General features: G+C 34.9%; 1 protein-coding gene across 7 annotated transcripts in view; it reads left to right on the top strand.

Moving 5' to 3' along the window:
• CACNA2D1 (calcium voltage-gated channel auxiliary subunit alpha2delta 1) overlaps positions 1-23,905 on the top strand; it is a 478,329-nt gene that overhangs the window by 431,862 nt on the left and 22,562 nt on the right. For 3 of the 7 annotated variants that reach the window (XM_077748517.1, XM_077748518.1, XM_077748522.1), the window contains 14 exons: positions 142-203; positions 3,203-3,279; positions 4,517-4,537; positions 5,178-5,238; positions 11,441-11,538; positions 14,524-14,611; positions 15,656-15,718; positions 16,338-16,441; positions 17,320-17,406; positions 18,752-18,819; positions 19,411-19,449; positions 21,672-21,743; positions 22,732-22,884; positions 22,969-23,021. In XM_077748517.1, the coding sequence (XP_077604643.1) occupies positions 142-203; positions 3,203-3,279; positions 4,517-4,537; positions 5,178-5,238; positions 11,441-11,538; positions 14,524-14,611; positions 15,656-15,718; positions 16,338-16,441; positions 17,320-17,406; positions 18,752-18,819; positions 19,411-19,449; positions 21,672-21,743; positions 22,732-22,884; positions 22,969-23,021 (1,046 nt within the window). Of the gene's footprint in view, positions 1-141; positions 207-3,202; positions 3,280-4,516; positions 4,538-5,177; positions 5,239-11,440; positions 11,539-14,523; positions 14,612-15,655; positions 15,719-16,337; positions 16,442-17,319; positions 17,407-18,751; positions 18,820-19,410; positions 19,450-21,671; positions 21,744-22,731; positions 22,885-22,968; positions 23,022-23,905 lie in introns of all 7 variants that reach the window. The other 4 variants (XM_077748519.1, XM_077748521.1, XM_077748523.1 and 1 more) reach the window with 2 other exon arrangements.

The raw sequence follows: 23,905 nt of genomic DNA on the forward strand, positions 1-23,905 counted from the left end.
CCAACAGAACAAATAAATGTAGAATAGGTCAGCCATTTGTGAAGGAGGGTTTTGAATGAACAGAGTTTCATGTTCTGCTTTTTGTATAAATTCACACAGGATTTATACGGTGATGACAACCATATCAAACTTTTTTTCTAGAGATACATTGACAAAGGGAACAGGACATACACATGGACTCCTGTGAACGGCACAGATTACAGGTAATTAACTAGATTTAAATATGTATTGTATACCAGAGTATTCCGTTCTGTGTCTTTCACCTATTTTAGCAGCGATTTTCACAATAGATGACTATTAAGTCCTTGCATTTTCATAAACTATTTTCACTGTAATTAAAGCAGAAAAGTTTTTTTCCAATGCAAAAATGTATTAAAATTATAGCTTCTGATTTTTCAAAATGGAAAAGATGATATAAATCTATTTGATCCTTTTGTATATTGCTGTCAGCAATAATACCTGTTGACAAAATTTCCTGGTAATTTGTAGTCATCACCTCCGCTATTTTCCTCATTCAAATTGTCAGTTTACATTACTTAAATGTTGCAAATTAACCTAAAAATAAAACCATGTCATAGTGTGATCTGATATAAAATTCTCAGTTGATAAATTATCTTCCCTAGTGGCAAGTCTATAATATCCTGATCAACAAATGGATTGAGCCTTGGAAAATTGGACAGACTAAGAAAATTGGACAGACTAATACCCTGTAGTGTCTTGGAAATTCTCCATTCTTCAATTGCTGAGAATTTCCTTCACTTTCTTGCTCTAAGTCTTCTCTGAGGTCATGGCATTCCCTGTTGTCTTAACTTCCTACAGGCTCATAATATTGAGGTTATTATGAATATTTCCTTCTTGTTACTCATTCTCTCTTCCTCTTCCTCAAAATCCCCATCTCTGAATCTTATGTCATCCTCCTCCTAGGCCTATAAGGTTTCAATTCCTGGCTCATTGTACATTCACAGACGTCACTGTTTCTCATACTATTTTTGACATACCTACGCTTATGTAAAACAAAACAAAAAATATTTACTATTCTGTTTTCTGAAGCCTTGATGTAATTTAGGTGTTACTGTTTGAAATATAGTAAGTAATGATTTTAATAGAATGCTCTCTTTTTTATTGATAAATTTAGTTTCATAGAGACAAATGATTGAGTTGAAAAGTACGTTACATTCCATTGAACTCAGTTAACCATGTTTCTATGAGTCACAAAAACATTGCATGGACTCTCTCATCCACCTGGTGGCTGCTGGCTTCATGAGGCTTTAATCTCTAGGAGAAAATAAAGCAGTCTTGGTCTGTTGATTTTATATGGAGGGAGACGGCAAACACTGCATATGACAACATCGTTGACTCAAAATGTTGGTCAGGATTTTATATGCAATAGGTTGAAGAACTAACTGTTGCCTTGAGATGGAAATAAATTAAGCGTAACTGTATTTTTCTATAAAATGAGGTGTAGCTCTTAAGAACAACCTAAGACGTGAAGGCCAATAAAAGGCGTATTTGATATGTCAGTTTTGAAACTTATCTTGTGTTCCTCATGAGTTTCAACGCTATTTTTATGGTACATGAGATGTAACCCAAGCTTAGAGAGTGACACTGTAGCAGCTACATGATATAACGTTATCGGTTTTAATTAGAAGTTTCTCTTAGCAATAAATGCTGATGGAGCAATAAAAATGTCCTAATTTCCCTTGAGAGGAATTTCTAGGAGACAGTCTTCAAATGCTCAGTAATTCTACTCTACATCTTATAAATGGCAAGTGAATCATGAAAGGTCATCTTGCTTTCAGACTAATTGCACTGCTTATTTTAATTTTAATCTCTGCCTCCACTTAAAGGAAGTTGCCTATAAAATGAATGGGGAGATTTTCATTAAATCTACATAACATTTTATTTCTCTGACCTTTTCCCCATAAGGACAGTCTATGAATTACTTAATGAAGGAGAAAGATTTGGGAATTGGAGGTAACCAGCATCCACTCATTTTGCTATCTTGACTGCAAAATTAAATTGTAGGAAATAAACCCTTGCTTTTTTTTTTTCCTCTTTGTGTTTTTAACATATATATTCATAAGGAAAACCTGGAGTTTTATATTTTGTCCTGTTCTGTACTGTTCTTAGAAAAAGCAGATCATGAAACTATTCTTGGGCATTCTTCTCAAAAGCTTGGGAAGCATGAGGCTTGAGTGATTTAAAGGGATATCTGCCAATACACAGAAATACTCAGAAACCTAGAAATGCACACTTTTTCCTGTGCATTGCTAAATTTTAGATTCAGTCTAAAAAACAAGTGCTGAATGAGTCACTTGGTCACATTAATCACACATCAATTTTGAAAATACTTAGATCACTGGGAATCTTCCTCTATCCTCATTTTTTTGCCCTTAGTTCTGAAGTTTCCTTCTATACTAAAGCACAGCAAAAGTTATTTGTAACTGTAAATGTGAATATGAAATTATTAGTTATGTCCTACACAAATATAGTAGTCATTTCAGAGGTGGAAGAATTACACATATGCACTTGTGTTATTTGAAACTGAATACTATTCAAATATTCTGACCCCTTTTATATTTTGTAGGAAGAACCCATTGAATGAGCAGGCAGCCTTAGTGCTATGAAGTAATCTGAATTTTCTTACCAGCTGACACTAGGGAGTTTGCCTAAAGAGGAGAGTCTTAAAACAGCCAGTATATCACCCCTCAAAGGGGTTTATTTCAGATGATTTTATGCATTGTCTAGTAAAAATGATAGTACCATTTGTAATTTTGCAATAGCATACATTTGCTACAGAGCATTTTAATGTAATGCTTAATTCATGAAGGGGTATCCAGTTAGTGTAATATTTATTTTCTTTAAACATAACCGTCATATCGTTTTGAACACTCAAAGTATTTCAGTACACTTTTCTGAAAATACGGTGCACATGGCATTTCTTTCTCGGTGAGTTCATGGGCACGTTCTGTAGCTTATTTTCCTTGGCGTCTCTTCTGATTCCCTACAAGGTAGAGAACTGGATGACCCTGGAAGGCAAGACCGGATTAAGTACTCTACTTACTGAATGCATTTTCCTGTCACAGTAATAGGTCTCTTCTTTCCCATGAGGAAGATCTTTGGATTATCCATTAACTGGATGTGTCTTTTTTTTTTTTTAAGTTGTTTGTTTGTGTTTATGCTTCTCTTGTTTCTATTGCAGTTTGGCCTTGGTATTACCAACCTACAGTTTTTACTATATAAAAGCCAAAATAGAAGAGACAATAACTCAGGCCAGATGTAAGTACTTCAAAGCGACCCCAGAGTCTATTTATCTCTAAGTATCAGATGTATAAATCTGTCTAGATTTTAGAATGTCCAAGGCCTATACATTTTAGTAGGTGTTACTACCAAATCTACAGCAATGATTCTAACCCATTCCAAACATGCAAGGAACAAGAAATATTCTACGTGGATAGAATATGAGCAGGTACCCAGTCTCACTGGCATCCCCACCATCTTACCCTGCCTTGCTTTGTGCTCATAGAATCATTGCAGTGCTGTGTCCTCTGTCGCTGTCATTTGAAGGGTCTGCTAGCTAGTGCAAAATGTTTCACATAGTCTCTACTCTGGCAATGTGCTAATAAGGCATTATCCTTTTTTTCTTTTTTTTTCTCTTTTTTTTGTTTTGCATTTGGCAAGAATAATATCGTGCTCCACATCTACTTTGTATGAATAAATGAAATTGCTTTGGCTTGGCAATTAACTTCCTCCTCATAATTCAAGTTAATAATGTCTTCAGTAAATCGAATTTTTTTTTAAAGCATCATTTGGAATGTGGAGTAATTATTAACATTAGTGCATATTTCAAGTCATTATTAATCTTTGTTTTGGGTGACTACATTTAGTAAAGTAAAATGACCATCATATCCTTTGCGTATCACTTATTACTAACAACTTAAATTTGCTGTTATGATAAGTAAAAAACATTATGTTGTATATACCTTTTACATCTGACCTTAAGTAAACTACCATTTCTCTCATTCCCTTGTCAGTTCTTTTTTGCTCTCTGCAATCCTCACCCTCATTATGCTAATTTATACTTTGATATTTACACTTTCACTTGATAGATAGATATGATGGTCTTTTGACAACCAGCAACTTTGCATGAGCTAGTTCTTCACTCGGTAAATGACGGGATGACTAGTTGGTCTTTGACGGTTGGTAAATGCTTCTGATTGAATATAGAGTAACATCACTGGTTTCGCATCCGCGTTAAACACTTTGCAAATTAGACCCTTGAAATAACCACAGTACAGAGAAGATGCTCTAGTAATAATTGACAGGATATACCTTCCAGTCTTCAAAAAGATGTCTTTTTTTTTCCAGACTACAGCTGTACATAAATAAACCTTTGATCTATGCACAATATTTTTATTCAAGAAAGGCGTTGAATAAAATATTGTTTGTGACCCCCTTTGCTTTACCCTCTTTTTTTTTTGTTTCCCTGCTTTCTCTTTCTGATGGATTTTCACAGCAAAAAAGGGCAAAATGAAGGGCAAGTATTTTCTTGTTGCTCAATTTCTTTGTTTAGTACACTTGGCATTTCCACTGATATTTCCATTCCTATTGGATATTATCCTCTGTGCTTCTCATCTGCTAGATTTTCCTCCACAATCACTCAAACCTTAGCAGCAAAAAAAGGGGGAAAGAATATGCTTGTATTTCACATTCAGGTTTTTTCTGAGGCTTAAATACTTGTGTGTTTGTATGCTTCCTCTTACTAACTTACATCTAATATGAAAAACGACATTGATGAAATCATTTATGAAATCATTTTTTACCATAATACTGATAAAAATTTTATGTTGACATTTTAAATGAAATAACTGATGCAACATTGATATAAAAGATACCTTGGTTATGGTAGGTTAGTAAATGGGAAACTTCAAAGACATAGCATATTTTTTTCATATAACTGTTGTAATTTGTGTTTTGAAATTAAAATGTATTTTGTAATTATACTATGAAGTATTATTGAAGACCTTTATGTTCATTGATGTGATTCAATTTAGGATATAAGTACTTTGGGTTTTTTTTTCTTAATAGGTTATCATGCTAATGCCTTCCTATTGTCATAGAAACTCAGGATGCCTATTCTGGATTGCTTATCTAATCCTGTAATGTTTTCTTTGCAGATTCAGAAACACTGAAGCCAGATAATTTTGAAGAATCTGGCTACACATTCATAGCACCAAGGTTGGTTTTGTTTTATACGTATTTTTATAGCCTGTGTGGATGGGTAAGTCTTCAGTAACAGTTCTAAGTCAGTCCCATGCCAAATTATGAAACCAAGGGAAGCAATAACTTTAAAAGTGAAACAGTATTCTATTCATTCTATTCATTCACTCAGTAGGCAAATACGCTGGCCTAAGCAGTGTTCTGATTCAGGCACACAACAGTGAATAAGATAGATGTAGACTTTGCTTTTATTGGAAATAACAGTGCATTCATCAATTATGAAGAACTGGGTATTTGCATTTGTGAATACACACACACACACACACACACCATGATGTAGATTATGCCGTAATCCCCACCACCTATTTGACTCATTCCCCCACCCACCTCCCTTCCAGACACCATCAGTTTTTTCTCTATAGTTAAGAGTCTGTTTCTCTGTTTGTCTCTTTCTTTTTTCCCCTTTGTTTCTTAAATTCCACATATGAGTGAAATCAAATGGTATTTGTCTTTCTCTGATGAATTTATTTTGCTTAGCATCATACTCTAGCTTCATCCATGCTGTTTCAAATGACAAGATTTCATTCTTTTTTTTGACTAATAACCTATTGTCTATAGATACCACATATTCTTTATCCATCAGTCGAAGGACACTTAAGTTATTTCCATAACTTGACTATTGTAGATAATGCTGCAGTAAAAATTGGGGTGCATGTATCCCTTTCAATTAGAATTTTTGGATTCTTTGGGTAAATACCTAGTAATGCAGTTGTTGGGTTGTAGGGTAGCTCTGTTTTTAACTTTTTGAGGAACCTCCGTACTGTTTTCCAGAGTGGCTGAACCAGTTTGCATTCCCACCAACATGTCTTGTTTCTTGTGTTGTTGATTTTAGTTATTCTGACAGGTGTGAGGCCATATCTTATGGTAGTTTTGATTTGCGTTTCCCTGATGATAAATAATATTGAGCATCTTTTTGTGTGTCCGTTGACCATCTGGATGTCTTCTTTGGAAAAATGTCTACTCATATCTTCTGCCCAATTTTTAATTGGATTGTTTTTTGGGGTATTGAATTGTATCAGTTCTTTATATATTTTGGATACTCACCCTTTATCAGGTATGTCATTTGCAAACATCTTCTCCCATTCTGTAGGTTATCTTTTAGTTTTGTTGATTCCTTCCGTCACTGTGCAGAGGCTTTTTATTTTGATGAAGTCCGCGTGGTTTACTTTTGCTTTTGGTTCCCTTGCCTCAGAAGACCTATCTAGAAAGAAGCTGCTAGGGCCGTGTTCAAGAGGTTACTACCTGTATTCTCTTGTAGTGATGGTTTCATGTCACATTTAGGTCTTTCATACATTTTTGAATTTGGTTTTGTGTATGGTGTGAAAAAGTGGTCCAGTTTCATTCTTCACGTATCTGTCCAGTTTTCCAAGCACCATTTGTTGAGGAGACTGTCTTATTTCCTTTGGATATTCTGTCCTGCTCTGTCAGAGATTGGCCATATAGTTGTGGCATCATTTCTGTGTTTTCTGTTCCATTGATCTATTTGTCTGTGTGCCAGTACCATACTGTTTTCATTACTGTAGGTTTATAATATAACTTGAAGTTCAGAACTGTGATGCCTCCAGCATTGTTTTTCTTCTTTCCTTAGTTCTTGATTCACACTCTATAGCAGACACCTATAATACTCTTCAAATTAACATAATTCTCTTAATCTAGGCTAAACTATTAAAGAATATAGATTCAGAATTGTGTATTATTAATTTCTCACATTTTATACTTAAATTGCTGTAAGAACCCACAGACAGCTCATAAAATTAAAGAGTAACTCAAACTAATATTTTTAAAGATTTAATGCTTGTATATTTTTGTGAGAGAGGCATAGAGTGTGAGTGGGGAGCAGTAGAGGGAGACATAGCATCTGAAGCAAGCTCTGAGCTGTCAGCACAGAACCTGACATGGGGCAGAGGCTTATGAGCCATGAGATCGTGACCTGAGTCAAAGTCGGACCCTCAACCGACTGAGCCACCCAGGCACCCTTCAGACTAAGTTTCATTTCATCATAAGGATATCTGAGGTTTTGGTCGTTCTTAAAAAGAGAGAATACATGTAACATACATCTCTGTTAAAAAAGCATATTCTTGGCTTCATGAGTGATTCTGCCCTTCATGAGATTCTCCTGCCTGAATTTCCTTCTGCGTATCTGCCAAACTCTGCTGCCTTTGTTCTCATCCAGGCCTGTGCTTTCTCTTTACTTAAACTGGTGCAGCTGTTTCCTACTTGATCTCCCTGCTTCCCCAAATCCCCCTTTACTTCCAGTCTGGTCTCATTTCTGTAACTGGAGAGAGTTTCTAGAATGTGAATAAAATTATGTTTCCTGTCTGCTAAGTATGAACCAATAGCTCACTAGTGTCCTGGTGATAATCTCTACTTTATATCAGAGCTTTAAACTGCCCTTAGTAAGTACCAGTTAACAGTGTGGTCCATATACATACTGCAGACTGCCTGCTTTATACGAAGTTTTAGAACACAGCCATACTTGTTGGATGATGAATTGTCTGTGACTGGTTTCACTATAAAGGCAGAGTTGATTAGTTGTGGTATAGATCTTATCGTCCATAGAGTCTGAATCATTTATTATCTGGCCCTTAGAAAAAGTTTGCCAACCTCTCTAAATTCCAACCACACTAAACTTCACTCAGTTCCTACATGGGTCTAATTTTTTTCCCTCTTCTGATCCTCTCATTTTCTCTTTTGTTCTGGACTGTACTTAGACACATCCCACCCCTTCTCAAACCCCAACTTCAAAGCTCCTCGATCTAGAATTTTTTTCCCCATCTTCACTGGATTAGACATCCTTGCTGACTCCTTCATAGAATACTGTATTTCTTTTATTAGAGCACTGGCCCATTTAATGTTACTTACTTTTCCCCAAAAAAAGCCACATATAAACCTATTTGACTTATCTACCATTCAATACCCATCATCACATCCATTGCCTGACACACAGTAGGTGCTGAATAAATACATTTAGTGCCTATAGAATCTATAAATATGTAAACAATATTTAAAAAATCATTAATGATACCTGCAGTCTTACCGCTTTGTCAATATAAGTAACTGATTATCTTAAACTGCTAAAACCAGTTTTAGCTAGAAAGGAGAATATTAAAGACAGAACAGTATGCCACAGAATAAGAAGAGTTTGAAATTACATGTGCTATATTGATAAGACTCCCTTTCCATCTCAGATTGGTATTTTCTCTAGGAAGCCTCTTCATCTCTCCCAGTTATTGAATAGTAGACCATGCGGACTGGCTTTCTGAGCTTTACTGTTAGACATGGTGGAAAATATGGTAGAAATCCTGGTACTCAGAGGGAAGATAAACATATATCTCAGTTCCGGTTCCCAATTTCTAAAAAATGATTGTTCACTTCAGCAAGGATTAACATATGAACCATTCTTGTGTTATGGACTGAAAGAGCAGAATTTGCCCATGTGTTTAGGGAAGGAGTATATAGAGAGACAGGAAGAAGGGTTAGAGTTTGTGGGACAAACCAATGAATGTCTACCTCAACTAATGTGGTAAGCCCTTTACATGAATGATTATATTTACTGCGCCAGTGAACTCTATAATAAATTATTAGTAATATCCCATTTTACCGATTAGGTAATTTCCTTGCTATTTTATGATCTAAGTATGAACACTGATTATCAAATTCTGATCTAAGAAGAATATCCACTACCTCTGAGTAAAATATAAATGCATGGAGCATTATTCCTACCTTTAAAAGACAAGCAGTCAAAGAGATGAAAAGTCCAGTGACACCTGGTGGCTCAGTTGGTTAAGTGTCCAACTTCAGCTCAGGTCATGATCTCACAGTTCATGGGTTCAAGCCCCATGTCGGGCTCTGTGCTGACACCTCAGAGCCTGGAGCCTGCTTCAGATGCTGTGTCTCCCTCTCTTTCTGCTCCTCCCCGATTCACACTCTGTCAAAAATAAATAAACATTTTTTAAAATTTTCAGAAAAAGGAGAGAAATAGTCTAAAACATGGAATAGTTTTGCTCTTTATCAGAAATGAGAAAGGTATTTCAAAGAAGCTAATAGAATGAGAAAGAAATAATAGTATATGATATCTATAATTAAATACCAATTGTGGGAAGAAGTTCATTTTAGCTCTGTTGATAATGAAATGAGTAAAAATTATGCAACCTTTCTAAACTGAGCCTCTACACTAAAAATTTCCATCAACTGAAGTTTGGTGGGGTTTTTTGTTTTTTGAAGTTCTGACATTTTACTGCTCTTCACTCTCTGATGCTTTATACATATACACATATCAAGGATATGTGTATGTGTATATATATGTGTGTGTATATATATATATATATATATATATATACACAAATATATGTGTGTGTGTGTATATATATATATATATATCCTTGCATCTCAAGTGCTTTTCTGTCTTCAATATTTGATTATCCAGTCTGTTATATGAACCTCATTATAATAATGACAAACTTACCTTTATGTTGCTTGATTTTTATCCTCAGTTTCTAAAATAGTTGGGATAGCATTTCTCAAAGCACAGTTCTCACAACCCATGGGTTCTAGAGGCCCTTTCAGAGAACCCTCCAGGTCAAAGCAGTTTTTGTAACAATATGAAATGATGTTTGTCTGTTTCTTCATGTTGACATTTTCACTGACACTATAAAAGCTGTGATGAGTTGATACCGCAGCAGAATTCAAGGCACTGGCACTAAAGGATGCTGGTAGCCATCATCATCTTTATAGCCAGGCATCTGCATTAGGGAAAAGCTCATTTCACTGTAAAATATCCTTGATGGAAGCAGTAAAAATTGTCTTTTAATACTCAGTGAGATGAAATGGAAGTTCTGCATTCCAGAGTACTTGGCCGTCTCAAAGAAAAGCACTTGTGTGATCGAATTTAGAGATGAAATAGATGGCTCTTTACTCTTTTTCAATAAAAGATTTTATTTAACAGAATGCCCTGGGTATTTTCTCAATAATCAGTCATGTAAGGCTTTCACTTTGTAGACAGCAACTGACTGTTGCTAATGACAAAATCTGTGCTTTGTCAGAATTTGGGCCATCTGTATTTAGTGTTTCCCAGAAGTTTGAGACTTGTCTGGTGAGACCAGTGATGACAGTAATGAATGGGAATTTTCAGATTTAAAATGAAAAAGAATATCAGCAAATTGTTCAATAATCAGTTTACGATGTTACAAAATCAGATTCATTTTTTTAATTTTTTTTTTTTTTGAGAGAGAGAGAGAGAGAGAGATTGCGAGAGGGGAGGGGCAGAGAGAGATGGAGACACAGAATATGAAGCAGGCTCCAGGCTGTGATGTGTCAGCACAGAAGCCAATGTGGGGCTCGATCTCCTAAGTGGTGAGATCATGACCTCAGCTGAAGTCAGACGCTGAACTACCTGAGCCACCTAGGCACCCCAGAAAATCAGATTCATTTAAAGTGTAAGACAGTGCATTGAATTTTAATGTAACAGTAGAAAAAGTGCCTAGTTTCACATTCCATATTACTATCAAGACATTACTCATTAGCAAGATTTGGTGTAGCAAGATTTGGTGTATTCTTTTCCAAAAAGAATAGCCACAGCATCTGAGAAGAGCATTAAAATAATTCAGTCTTCTCCCACTGCATATCTGTATGAGATTATTTTCTTTTTGGGCCCAAATCGAGTCTTGCAGCTGACTGTATGCAGAGACGTACTTGTTTTCTATTGAGTCAGGAATTAAAGACATTGGCTAATAGGTAAACCAATGCCACTTTTGTTTATTAGGTTATTTTTGAAATACAATACTTTTTCATATAAATGTTAATATATAATGGATTTATTCTTCATGTTTAGTGAATAATAAATTTCTCAATTTCCATATGAAAACTCCAAATATGCAACATAAAATGAGAATAGAAGATTAAGAACGAAAGCTAATAATGTTTATTAAGCGCCTGTTGTCCAGAGCACGAGTCCTTAATATTAGGTACACCACTCATCCTTAAGTCAAAGTATTGTTTAATCGTAGAGATGAGGAAATGGAAGTCAGAAGAAATTAAACAGGCTGCAGAGACCTGTTTTAGTAAATAGTAAAAAAAAAAAAAGGTTTCACTTCCTATGAAGGCTGTGTACTTTTCTAAAGTTGTGACATTCGTAGCTAATATCCTACAATTTTTTTTCCAGAGATTACTGCAATGACCTTAAGATATCAGATAATAACACCGAATTTCTTTTAAATTTCAATGAGTTTATTGACAGAAAAACGCCAAACAACCCATCCTGTAAGTATACACCCAATATACAATAATCTCCAAAGTGGTCAAATCTTGGTGCAGATTAGTGTGTTCGTATCCTGGTTTACTTATTTACTTCGTAAAATTTTAATTGGTAAATGGTAACAATTTGGCCTTTTATATATTAAAGAATGTTTCTTTCACTGTAAAGTAAAATCAGATTTTCAAAGCCAAGTATTAGATACCTGCAAATGCTTCAGTGTAAGTAAGACTGTAAATTTGCTACTTTCAAATTTCTTAAATAAATTTTCCACTGAATTTTTGTTGCTATCTAGAAGAATGCATACAACATTTATAAATGTATCTCTATCCTCCAATTTATATGAACAGTTTTAAGATGAAGAGAATAAAAACAAGGTACAAATGAAAGTATGTCGGTTTGTGGTGTCTTTCATCCTGACATTCTGTTTGGATCACCGTTAACTTGATAGCAAAAAAGTACGCTTCTATCATTTTTCATTTTATGAAGTAAAATAAGAGTAAATAAAAATGTTAACAATTTGTCTTTAACCAGTACCTCTGTCTTTCAGAGAAATTTACATCATTGATACTATAAAACATTATAGAGATTAATGGTTTCTTGGCATTTACTCATTTAAAATCTTACCTATGTTTTCTTCCTAAAAATATCCTATAAAAAATTAGTAACAGTAAAAGATGTACTGAAAATGGGCAATGAGAGGAAAACCAACTGTCTGGCAAAAATTACCTTAGTAAATAAAATTTTTTTTTAAAAAAGTAACCATAACTGACTTTTTTGTCCTTTCTTCCATCTCCCTTCATCTTCCATCCCTCTCATTCTTTCCTATGTTTTTCTTTTTTAAACTATTTTTCCTTTCTATCAGGAAGGGTTAAACAAAGCACTTGCTTCATTACAAGAGGTGAACTGAAGCATCTCTCAAATTTAAAGTTATCTCATAAAAAGAAGTAACTTTCTAGCCTTGCTAACATTAGCTCCCAGAGCTAGAGTTAGGTAGAGAAGGTCTACATGGATCATGACTGGATAGGAGTGTTTCCATACCTTTCTGCTTAGTGTCAGCTCAGTCTGACTGAGCCAGACAGAGCCTTCCCACTTTTCTTTCAGTATATAATGGCGTTCCCAAGAAAGAGCTGACATAATATTAATGAATATTCCTTTAATTGGATGCCTTTATGGGCACCTTGGTGGCTCAGTCTGTTAAGTATTTATTTGACTCTTAATTTTGGCGCAGGTCATGATCTCCCGGTTCCTGAATTCAAACTCCATGTTGAGCACTACACTGGCAGTGCAGATTGAGATGCTCTTTTTTTTACTTCTCTCTCTGCCCCTCCCCTGCTCATGCACTTTGTCTCTTAAAACAAATAAATAAATTGACAAAAATATTAATTGGATGCTACCTCCTAGGAAAGTATAAATATGTTGAAACAAAAATACTTTCAGTATCACCGTGCTAATATCTGTATTAATGTCTCTTCTCCCATGTCTTCATTTCCCTTCATGCTTTTTATCAACCTTCCTTATGATCCAATAGGAAATACTTGTGGTGCTTAGACAGGCATTTGAAGTGTTGAGATTTTATTGAATTTTTAATTATAAAAAGGTAGTAGCTATAAAATATATTTTCCTCTGACAATGTTATATATTACAATTTTCTCAATCATATTTTAGCTCATGTTATCAAATAATATATAAAAGTAAAAGTATCAGTGCTTGAAATCTAAATAGTTTCTTTTAAAGTGGGTTGGGTGATTTTAATTGTGCTTATGGAAGTACTTAATCCAACAGTAAAACTACAATTGTCACCATTTATGTTCATTTATTACCTAAATGTTTAAGCAACAGAGCCTGTTCCTTTCTTCATACCCCCCTTTATTTTTGAACTAGTCTCATAATGAGATTTTGTGTGTGTAAAATGGTAAAGCTGAATACTGATAATCTGTTTATGTATTATATGCAGCAGGGGCCATATTTCAAGACACATTTTAAAATTACAGTATAATTAAAACATGAATGAAATTATGAAATTGCTTGCAACAGTGATTTATGCCACAAATTAGAATGATGGCTTCATTTCTTTCACCTAAAAAGATTTGCAGCAACTAAATTACATCATTCACTTTTCAAATGGACTGTTTTTGAAATTGATTCATTCACTGACATAATGAAAACAGTTCCTAAAATGAAGTCTAAAATGTGGATTAAATTAAAAAATCAACTAAAATATTGTCCAGTCTACTCCCCTCCTTTTGCAGTAATATATATTAAGAAGACCACATATTCCTTACCTGGACAAAATAAAATTTTTTCATAAATGTGAGGTTTCAGTATTTGTAGGTTATTAGAGTTTCGTGGGCTTAAAACAGAGGACCAAATGAAATGAAAGAAGGTGAAGCTTTTTGTTTAAGAGTATGTATTAATTGACCCTTGGTCATTGCGTTCTGCCCCTCCATTACCTTTGGACTTGGGCTATTTTATTCTTTGGTTATTCCAGAAATGACACTCTGAAGCCAGCAGATTCCAAAAGCCAGTCTTAAAATACTGCCGGTCTGTGTTTAAGTTATTCAGTTCTTTCGCCAAAGCAAACAAAAAACTATATATATTACGTAGTATTACATTTATATATAAAATTGGCCATTTTTTATGATAGCTTGGGATCACCATACTCACCTATTAAAAAAAAAGAGAGAGGAAATGTATTTCTTTTATTTCCTTAATGTTTTCTGACTGGCATATTTCACCTATCTTTTTGATATAGTTTACAAACTAATTTTCTTTTAGAATTGGCTTTTCTATTAATTCTGGCCAAAGCCTGAAAAATGTGAGGCGAGATGAACAAAAATGTGCAGAAAATTAATATTGGATGTATTTATAAATTCATAGATATATTATCCACTGTAAATTGCTTTTTACAAGTAGAGAGTATGTTTGTTTCATTATTATCCTAATGAAAAAACAATGTGATTATAATTGAGGCTATCCTTTTTCTCTGTTAGGTAACACGGATTTGATTAACAGAGTCTTGCTGGATGCAGGGTTTACAAATGAACTTGTCCAAAATTACTGGAGTAAGCAGAAAAACATGTAAGTATTTTTTCCTATTTATATATATATATATCCATCCTATGTTTCACTGAGAAATTTTTGGAAAATTGGGCTCAGAAATTTAAATTTTACTCTTTAATAACAATTTCTTGAGAAAAATATCTTGCAATTGTTGACAACTTGCCTTTCCAGTTGTGGATGTGTGTCAGGACTAACATCTGCCATTACTTATCTTTCGACGCTTACACACCGCAGTGTGAACAAACCATGCTTAAAAAGGCTTGTTTCTGTGCGTTTCTGTGTTTGTGATAAAATAATGTTTCTAGTGAATTGGCCTTTTAATAACACTACTATACACCCAGTCAGCAAATTGGGAAATCGGATAATTCTCATTTACCATGTCTTCTCCACCCCATTTCCAGTCAATTACCAAATGCTAAATACGTCTTCTAACAATGTTGTCCTGTCTTCTTCAGATCCAAGTTCATAACTCCCCATTTCTAAGAAATTACAGCAACTGCTTATTCTGTCTTTAGGGACTCTGATTCCTCTACCCACACCCCCATTCTGTTCTCCATAGGACTCCCCCCGGCCCATCTCACTCTTAAAATGCAGTTCCAGTTTCAGGATAAAGGTGAAGCTCTCCAGCGTGGATTTCAAGGTCATTCAAGAGCTGACCACTCTTAAGAACCATGTCCTTAAAACTTTACTTTCTATAGCTTCTCACCTTGTCTTCTGTTTTTATAACACCAAATACTTAACATTCTTTACTAGCTTTCCCTTAACATCCAGTCTTGGCTCTACGCGTAACATCTTCCTGCTGTCTCTGTCTCCTCTGCTAATTCCATCTTCAAAATGCGGCCGTATTCTTCCTTACTGTGAAGGGGCTTTGTTAAGCATTCTCCCTTTATTTCTTAGATATCTGCAACATTAAAGCATAGTTTGCATATATTGATATATTTACTTTGTCTTCCTTTATGTTAGGAACTCATTTTATTTCTCTTTGTATCATCAACACCTATATTATTATCTTACCGAGAGTACGAGAAATAAAAAATTGGCTTCTTCTGTCTTCTGTTTTAGCAAGGGAGTGAAAGCACGGTTCGTTGTGACTGATGGTGGGATTACCAGAGTTTATCCCAAAGAGTAAGTTCAAATAACATCTGTAGAAATCAGTGCACTACAAGTCTACTCTGAGGGTGTGCACGTTACTTTATAAGGAAGCCATTCTATATAGAAACTGATTATTAGAGTAAAATGGAGACATTTAACATTATTTACATTATTAAAATATCCTATTTCTTTAAAAATGCTATTATATGATTATTCAGTGACACTTTTGGATATTTATTCCAAAATCTAAGAGACATTAAATGAGATTTTTTTCTCTTTGTAGACACAAGCAAACCTAAATGAACATAAGGGTTATAGCCTATTGGCAATGTTTTCATAGCACCTCATTGTTCTCACTGTAATCAGAGACAAGATCCATTGATGATATCCAGAATAGTCTGTAATCTGTGGTGGGGAGGTTTATTACTATTAATTGACCTATTAACCGACTTGTACATAATTACCTGGATGGTAAAACTGCAGAGTAAAACCAAGAGCTTTTTCTGACCCTTATTATCTATTCTATGATGATATATTGCTTATTAATGAGTATCATTAGATGTAGACATATCTGTAAAATTCCGTAATTTTACAGAAAAATAAGTTATCAGGCAGATTCAAGAATAAAAATGATGAGCCATTTCCTCCTTAGGGCTGGAGAAAACTGGCAAGAAAATCCAGAAACATATGAGGATAGCTTCTATAAAAGGAGTCTCGATAATGACAACTATGTTTTTACTGCTCCCTACTTTAACAGTAAGTATTACTTGGAATTCAGCTATCCTCAATTTCCTTTTTTTAATAAATTAATTATTGTTACTTCCTGCTTTCCCCAATAACCATACACTTTAATAATAATTGCTCCAAGCAGTCCTTATTAAGTATATACTTTATGTGTGACGTTGAAAGGACAGAAGCTTCCAGTTAGTTGTGGAGGTAAAGTGCACACACAGGAAACAGTCATCCGGTAATGTAAATATAACATATCAACAGGTATACGTAATGCATAGAAACATATGTAGATAATCCCTCATTTCACAAACTGTAAATCTATTAATGTATAATGACTTTTAAAAATGTCATTAATCAGTTGAGTCAGTTTTAGTTAAATATATTACTCATGAAAATTATCAGTAGCCCACATTTTAAAATAGCTTATTGGATTCTTTGCCCAAAGCTTTCTAATTTAATCTCTGGGCCTCTCTGGGGGTAGGTGTTATTCATCCTCATTTTTACAAAAGGGAAAACTAAAGTTCAGAGAATCTTGTCCAGGGGCTGAGGTCTAAAATGCAAAGGCTGTTTGGGGTTCTACGATCCATCTGGAATTTCCACCTAACTTCAGCAGCCTGTGCAATCTGTTAGCAAATGTCAGGAAGCAGAGACTTGGCCTGCACCCATTTATGTTGTGGAAGTGGATGCAGACAGGCTGACTAACTGACATCCCACGGATACTCCAATGAGCCTGCTCTGTAGAGGAAGATGAGAGAAGACTACACACCTCCTTATGACGTATCTGTACTAGAATACTTATGCAACACACGATCCACCTATTTCTATTAGGAGAAATTATTCACTATTTGATTTATCTAGACAGGTCGGTTTTCCTTTTTTGTTGTTGCCTTCTTTCTTTTCAGAAAGCGGACCTGGTGCTTATGAATCAGGCATTATGGTAAGCAAAGCTGTAGAAATCTATATCCAAGGAAAACTTCTTAAACCTGCAGGTAAGCATATATATTGTATACATACACATGGCCAAAATTAAATGTGACCTAATATTTCTAGTAAAATCTCACAGGAAGGCCACCAGAAAGCTTTAAGCAAAATAAAGACAAAGACAGATAAGGGAATTGTTAAAAAGAAAATACAGTGACCTAGAAGATTGAGGAAAAATAGAATAGATACTACACAGAAGTGAAGGATTTCTTAAGGGTGTATGTGTATACACCGCTGCTCAAATTGATAGGGTCAAATCAAAATTCTACGTGCCAGATTGATCCATCATTTCCACTCAGTAAGTCTGTCCTAAAAGATACTTTGAAAGACACAAAAGGATATGCACCCAAGGATGTGACTATTTGTAATAAGTTAAACATGAAGAGTTAAGTTTCCATCATTGAAGGAAAAGATAAATAAGTTATGGCATATGTATACCATGTGCCAGATATAATGAATTAGGTAAGAACCTTTTTTTTTTTTACATAAAACTACAATAAAATGGAAAAGTGACTACTGCCGAAACAAATCAGAAAACTGAGCGTCAATGGGAACTGAAAGTAGGCTGGAGTAAGTGGATGCAATCAAGTAGAATCTTTTTTTCATTGTATATTTCCTATTTGAATGTTTGAGAGAGAGTACATTAGACCAGATTGAAAAGGTCGATAGATTGCCTTCCTGCTCCTGAAGGCCATTTTACCCCTCAGGGGTTCAACTAGAGATTACCTCCACCACTGACTCATTACCTGCTTCCTTCATTCAGTCAATGGCTCATTTACTCACTCACTTTTTCTCCCAGACACTCATTCATTCACTCACCCTCCCATCCACTTATCTATCTATTGGACATACATTTCTCAACCACATGATGCATGCATTGGAGGGGGCTAGGGAAGCTTAACATTCCACCTGAATGACCTCACATTAAAAGACTATTCCTGACACTACCACCTTTTACTTTTTAGCTTATTGTATATGAGTTAATTGGTGAGGTGGTAGCCAATGAGGAAACTGTGTTGTGAATATAAATGAAAGTTATTTAATAGTGTAAGAGCTGTTAGCAGTACTTTTTAAGGAAAACCCCAAGAAATATAATCTCTGTAATAAATGTTACAGTAAACCCAAATTTAATGCTACTGTATACACTGAAAATTATCATATAGCAAATATTATATGGACATTAAAACTGCAACCTTTTCACTTAAGTCAGCTTTTCAATGTATAGCTGAAATTAATTTCAAGAAATTTAAACATACCTGCTCAGAAATATTCAAATATAAGAGGAAAAATAGATACTAAGAATCAAAGCCACGTTTTTTAATTGTGTCAATTTTTCTTTACATCATTTTTCAGTTGTTGGAATTAAAATTGATGTAAATTCTTGGATAGAGAATTTCACCAAAGCATCAATCAGGGATCCGGTAAGATCTATATTTTTGCTAACATTTATGCTATACTCCATGCCAAATGCAAATAAGAAGAGTAAAAGTAAAATCTTAATTTTGTCAATGTATAATTTTCAGTGCTACTTTAATTAAGCAGAACTATGAATTAATATTTTTGGAAAGACTTGTTCAGATTAGTTGATTAAGAGGAAAAATATTTTGATATTAGAATTTGAAATACTAGTTTAAATAGCTATTACTTGATGGCAGGCTAGACTGTCATTTAATCTCTTTTTTAAAAAAAATTTTTTAACGTCTACTTATTTTTGAAACAGAGTGCGAGCTGGGGAGGGGCAAAGAGAGAGAGGGAGACATAGAATCTAAAGCAGGCTTCAGGCTCTGAGCTGTCAGCACAGAGCCTGATGTGGGTCTTGAACCCACAGACCGCGAGATCATGACCTGAGCCGAAGTCGGATGCTTAACTGATTGAGCCACCCAGGCGCCCCATCATTTAATCTTTTATAGTAGATAAATTATTCTAAGATTTCCAGCATGATGATAATGTATCATGAAAATCCTTTCTTTCTATTAAAAATGTGTGGTACTAATTGGATTTTTGTCTTTTAGTGTGCTGGACCAGTTTGTGACTGCAAAAGGAACAGTGATGTAAGAAAAATTTTTAATTTTTAAGTGTAATTTTTTATGTTACTTTTAAGGCTTTAAAGTCATTGATTTAAGTCATTTGATGCAGGAATTTTTATTTTATGAAATTTTGAACTAACTTATAGGTAAGAATTTGAATAAATTCTTTTAATCCCTAACCATGTTTTTAAAAATATTCACATATTAAGGGGAAAGTATTTTAAAAAGCCTGTTTTAGTATGAACTGTACTCAATCTCAGTTGTGTTGGATTTTCTTTAAGTGTCTTTAGCTGTTTCTAAGTGGGAGGTTTCTAACTAAAGTGGCCTTACTGGTTATCAAGGGATTCTTCCCTGTCCTTTGTACTTTCTCTGAATTTGTTTACAGAGTAAATATAGTGATGAGAAAACTTTTTGAGCTCAATTTTGCAATTACGTATTTTTTAAATCAAATTCCACTTACATGGATTGGATTTTATATTGTCTTCTGTTACCTCTATTTCATTCTGAAATATCTTTGTTCAAATGTTAAATATATGGGGGCGCCTGGGTGGCCCAGTCGGTTAAGCATCTGACTTCAGCTCAGGTCATGATCTCATGGTTCATGAGTTCAAGACCCACAGCAGGATCTGTGTTACAGCCTGGAGCCTGCTTTGGATTCTGTGTCTCCCTCCCTCTCTGCCCCTCCCCGTTCATGCTTTTTCTCTCTCGCTCTCTCTCAAAAATGAATAAAAATTTTTAAAAAAATGTTAAATATGCTCTAAGAATGATACTACATAAAGTATTCCAGGAATACAAAGAGTGAATTCAACTATTCGCTTCCCAATTTCTTATATGTGTGTGTTTATTTCCAAGGCAAACAGTGGGTTCACATCATCTTATTTCTAGTCATGTGAAATTATAAGCCAACAATGTTGTTTTTATAATTTCTCCATTTTACGTACATTTTGTAAATAGAGACTATAAAGACTGTTTTGAGAGTCGAGTTTTTAGCAAGCTGCTTCCACATTACGAAAATGGATTCCATATGTCCCCAACTCTGAGAACAATGTTTTTAACCGTCATTTATTACAATAAAAATTACTAAACCGATCCCTATATTTAAACATGGTATAAACTGGGTGGGGATTGATTTCTATCATGAGCATTTTNATTTTTATAATTTCTCCATTTTACGTACATTTTGTAGAGACTATAAAGACTGTTTTGAGAGTCGAGTTTTTAGCAAGCTGCTTCCACATTACGAAAATGGATTCCATATGTCCCCAACTCTGAGAACAATGTTTTTAACCGTCATTTATTACAATAAAAATTACTAAACCGATCCCTATATTTAAACATGGTATAAACTGGGTGGGGATTGATTTCTATCATGAGCATTTTTTTTGTTTTCTGCTTTTACTGTTTATTAATTTTTTAAATGTTTATTCAGTGTTGAGAGAGAGAGACAGAGCATGAATGAGGGAGGGTAGAGAGAGGGAAACACAGAATCTGAAGCAGGCTCCAGGCTCTGAGATATCAGCACAGAGCCCTGTGCAGGCCTCAAACTTATCAACCACGATACATGACGTGAACTGAGATCAGACTTAACCAACTGAGTCACCCAGGTGCCCCTGTTTTCTACTTTTAAATTTCAAATTACTCAACCAATTTTATACAAAATATAAGATAGTTATAAATATCCTTAGGCTCCATGTGTTTTTAGTCTAAAGCACGGTGACTACAGTGCATTTTTAAAGATATTTTTGTCAAAATATTAAGTATGTTTTTATATATTATTAAGTATTTTGGTGCATCCAATTTCCTGGATCATTTAGATGAGCAAAATGTCAAAAAGATGATTTCTGGATTTATCTTATGATTTGTTCAGACTCAGTTGACAGTTGGAAAGGGTAGTGGTGAAACTCTGAGAATTTGAATCTGTGTGTGTCCTTAATTTATTTCATCAGAATCTCTTGAACATAGATCTTTAACTTGAAGGGTTTTTTTCCTATTTTGTTTGTTATAACAATCTACTGGGACACATGGGTGGCTCAGTTGGTTGAGTATCCGACTCTTAGATTTTAGCTCAGGTCATGGTCCTGGGACTGAGCCCTGCATTGGGCTCCACATTGATAGCAGAGACCCTGCTTGGGATTCTCTCTCTGTGCCACTCTCCCTAAATATATATATAAAATCATCTATCTGAAATACAGACTGATAATGAAACCTCCTTATCTTCTCAAAATGTGTTTTTATTATTTTGGTAGGTAATGGATTGCGTGATTCTAGATGATGGTGGGTTTCTTTTGATGGCAAACCATGATGATTATACTAACCAGGTACGTATCACAGTTGGACAAAGTACAGTTTCCAAAGTGTGTTTCCCTGATTGTCATATTAAAGTCCTCAAGCCATTATAGAAATTAATGAGTTGTTGTATTTCTGTCATAAATTTTTAAATGCTAAGTATAAACCTATTAATGAATATATTCTCAATACAGTTTCCTGATATTTATTAGTTGCGTTTCCTTTATAGTAATAACAGTTACTATTAAAACATGTAGTTATATTCTTGAATTCTCAGAAATTGACAAAATGTTTGCATATTAACTATTAATAATATCTAACTTAATATGTGGCTCCTTTGAACTGATGACGTTTCTATTCCCAAATTTGCAAGTTGCCAGCACATAGGCTATTTGGCTTACACAGGATTTTAAGCAAATTAGAATGAGTTGCCAACTAATTTCATTTCTGAATCTACCTTTCTGGTCTCTCTTTCAAGAGACAAGATCTTGGGGCACCTGGGTGGCTCAGTCTGTTAAGCGTCCAACTCTCAATTTTGGCTCAAGTCCTGATCTCATAGTTGGTGAGATTGGGCTGTGAACTAACAGCATGGAGACTGCTTGGAATTCTCTCTCTCTCTCTAAGTAAATAAATAAACTTCAAGAAAGCACTGAGCTTTTCTTAACTGGCCATATTCATGGACTGGAGTTGATAAGCCTTGAGTTTGTCCATAGGTTCCTGTTCTTTTATTAATCCCACCCATTTCTCTCAGGCTACTTTCCTCTTCCCCACAAGAGGGAAGAGGACCTTAATGCTTAGTTAGCTGTGTGTGTTCTTTCCACGCATCACACAGAGCCCCGGAGCACTGAGAACCCCAAGCTCATTTCACTTCTTTTGGAATATCCTGTACAGCTTCATGCTTTTGTGCTTAACGTCTAGTAGTTTTAATTCCTGGTTTGTCTTACTTCTTTTCATTGCAGTAGGTGAGGTGCTAACATGTAGCATGAATTTGAAACTTGAGTCTTTTTTCCTCTCTTCCAGATTGGAAGATTTTTTGGAGAGATTGATCCAAGTTTGATGCGACACCTGGTTAATATATCGGTTTATGCTTTCAACAAATCTTATGATTATCAGTCAGTGTGTGAACCCGGCGCTGCACCGAAACAAGGAGCAGGGCATCGCTCGGCATATGTGGTCAGTAATGCCCACCTCATCCATTCCTCTCGAAGGAACACTCAGTGTCAATTAATGTAATGACTTTTTCATTCTATCTTATAGCCATCAATAGCAGACATATTACACATTGGCTGGTGGGCCACTGCAGCTGCCTGGTAAGTCACAATTGTATTTTTACTGGTAATGAGAAAGGGGTTGTGAAATAGTCAAGAATTTGATGACAATAGAGATTTTGTGACATGTGAATAATTGTTACGGGAACTACTTTTTTTTCCCCCATTTCCTAAATGACATACTGGTAATTTTTACAGAATAATCAATTTAAAACTGTTACCGTTACTTAGTTTTTCATATGAAAACAATATGCTCATGCAGACTTCAGCCTCCTCAGAGATCTCTTGAAACTTTATTGTGTTTTTCTCTTTATACTTGATTCCTTAAGTTTTAGGTATATCAATGTATTAAAAGTTTCTATTTATTACCTTTAGTATCCAAAGTAGATGTCTTGATCAGTCAGATTCAAGGCTTCATGACTTATCTTCTGAGCTCTTTCCAATTCCTGCAGAGGCTGGCAGAGTTTCAGAGGCCTCATGTAGCTGAAACGGATCTAATTCTGTCTTCTTACTGACCTAACCTCCTTACCTCCTCAACCCCTCACCTGTACCCTACCACCTATGAAAACAATACATTTAAACTGTTTAAGGCACTGACGAAATTCTGTAAGATCAAATTTGTCGTTGTTTGGCTCTGGCCAGTCAAGGAACTAACCCTCCTTTGGTGTCTGGGATCCCTTCTCTCCCTCCGTCTCCCCTTCGTATCATTGCTCTACCATACTGTCCAAGCCTTACTCCCCATAGATTAAACTTTAACAGTCATTTGATGGTGACGCTTTCCCAGCTAAAGTCAAATCGTGTACCACTTTATGAAAGTAGCAAAGATTTTGGATTAAGTTTAATTAAATATTATAATTAAGTTATTCATTTACTCAGTAAATGTATACATATAAAAATAATATATATACTTATGTATATATATTAAT

The sequence above is a fragment of the Crocuta crocuta genome, unplaced genomic scaffold (genome assembly GCF_008692635.1).
Source record: "Crocuta crocuta isolate KB4526 unplaced genomic scaffold, BGI_CrCroc_1.0 scaffold417, whole genome shotgun sequence".
In the NCBI taxonomy this organism is placed as follows: Eukaryota; Metazoa; Chordata; class Mammalia; order Carnivora; family Hyaenidae; genus Crocuta; species Crocuta crocuta.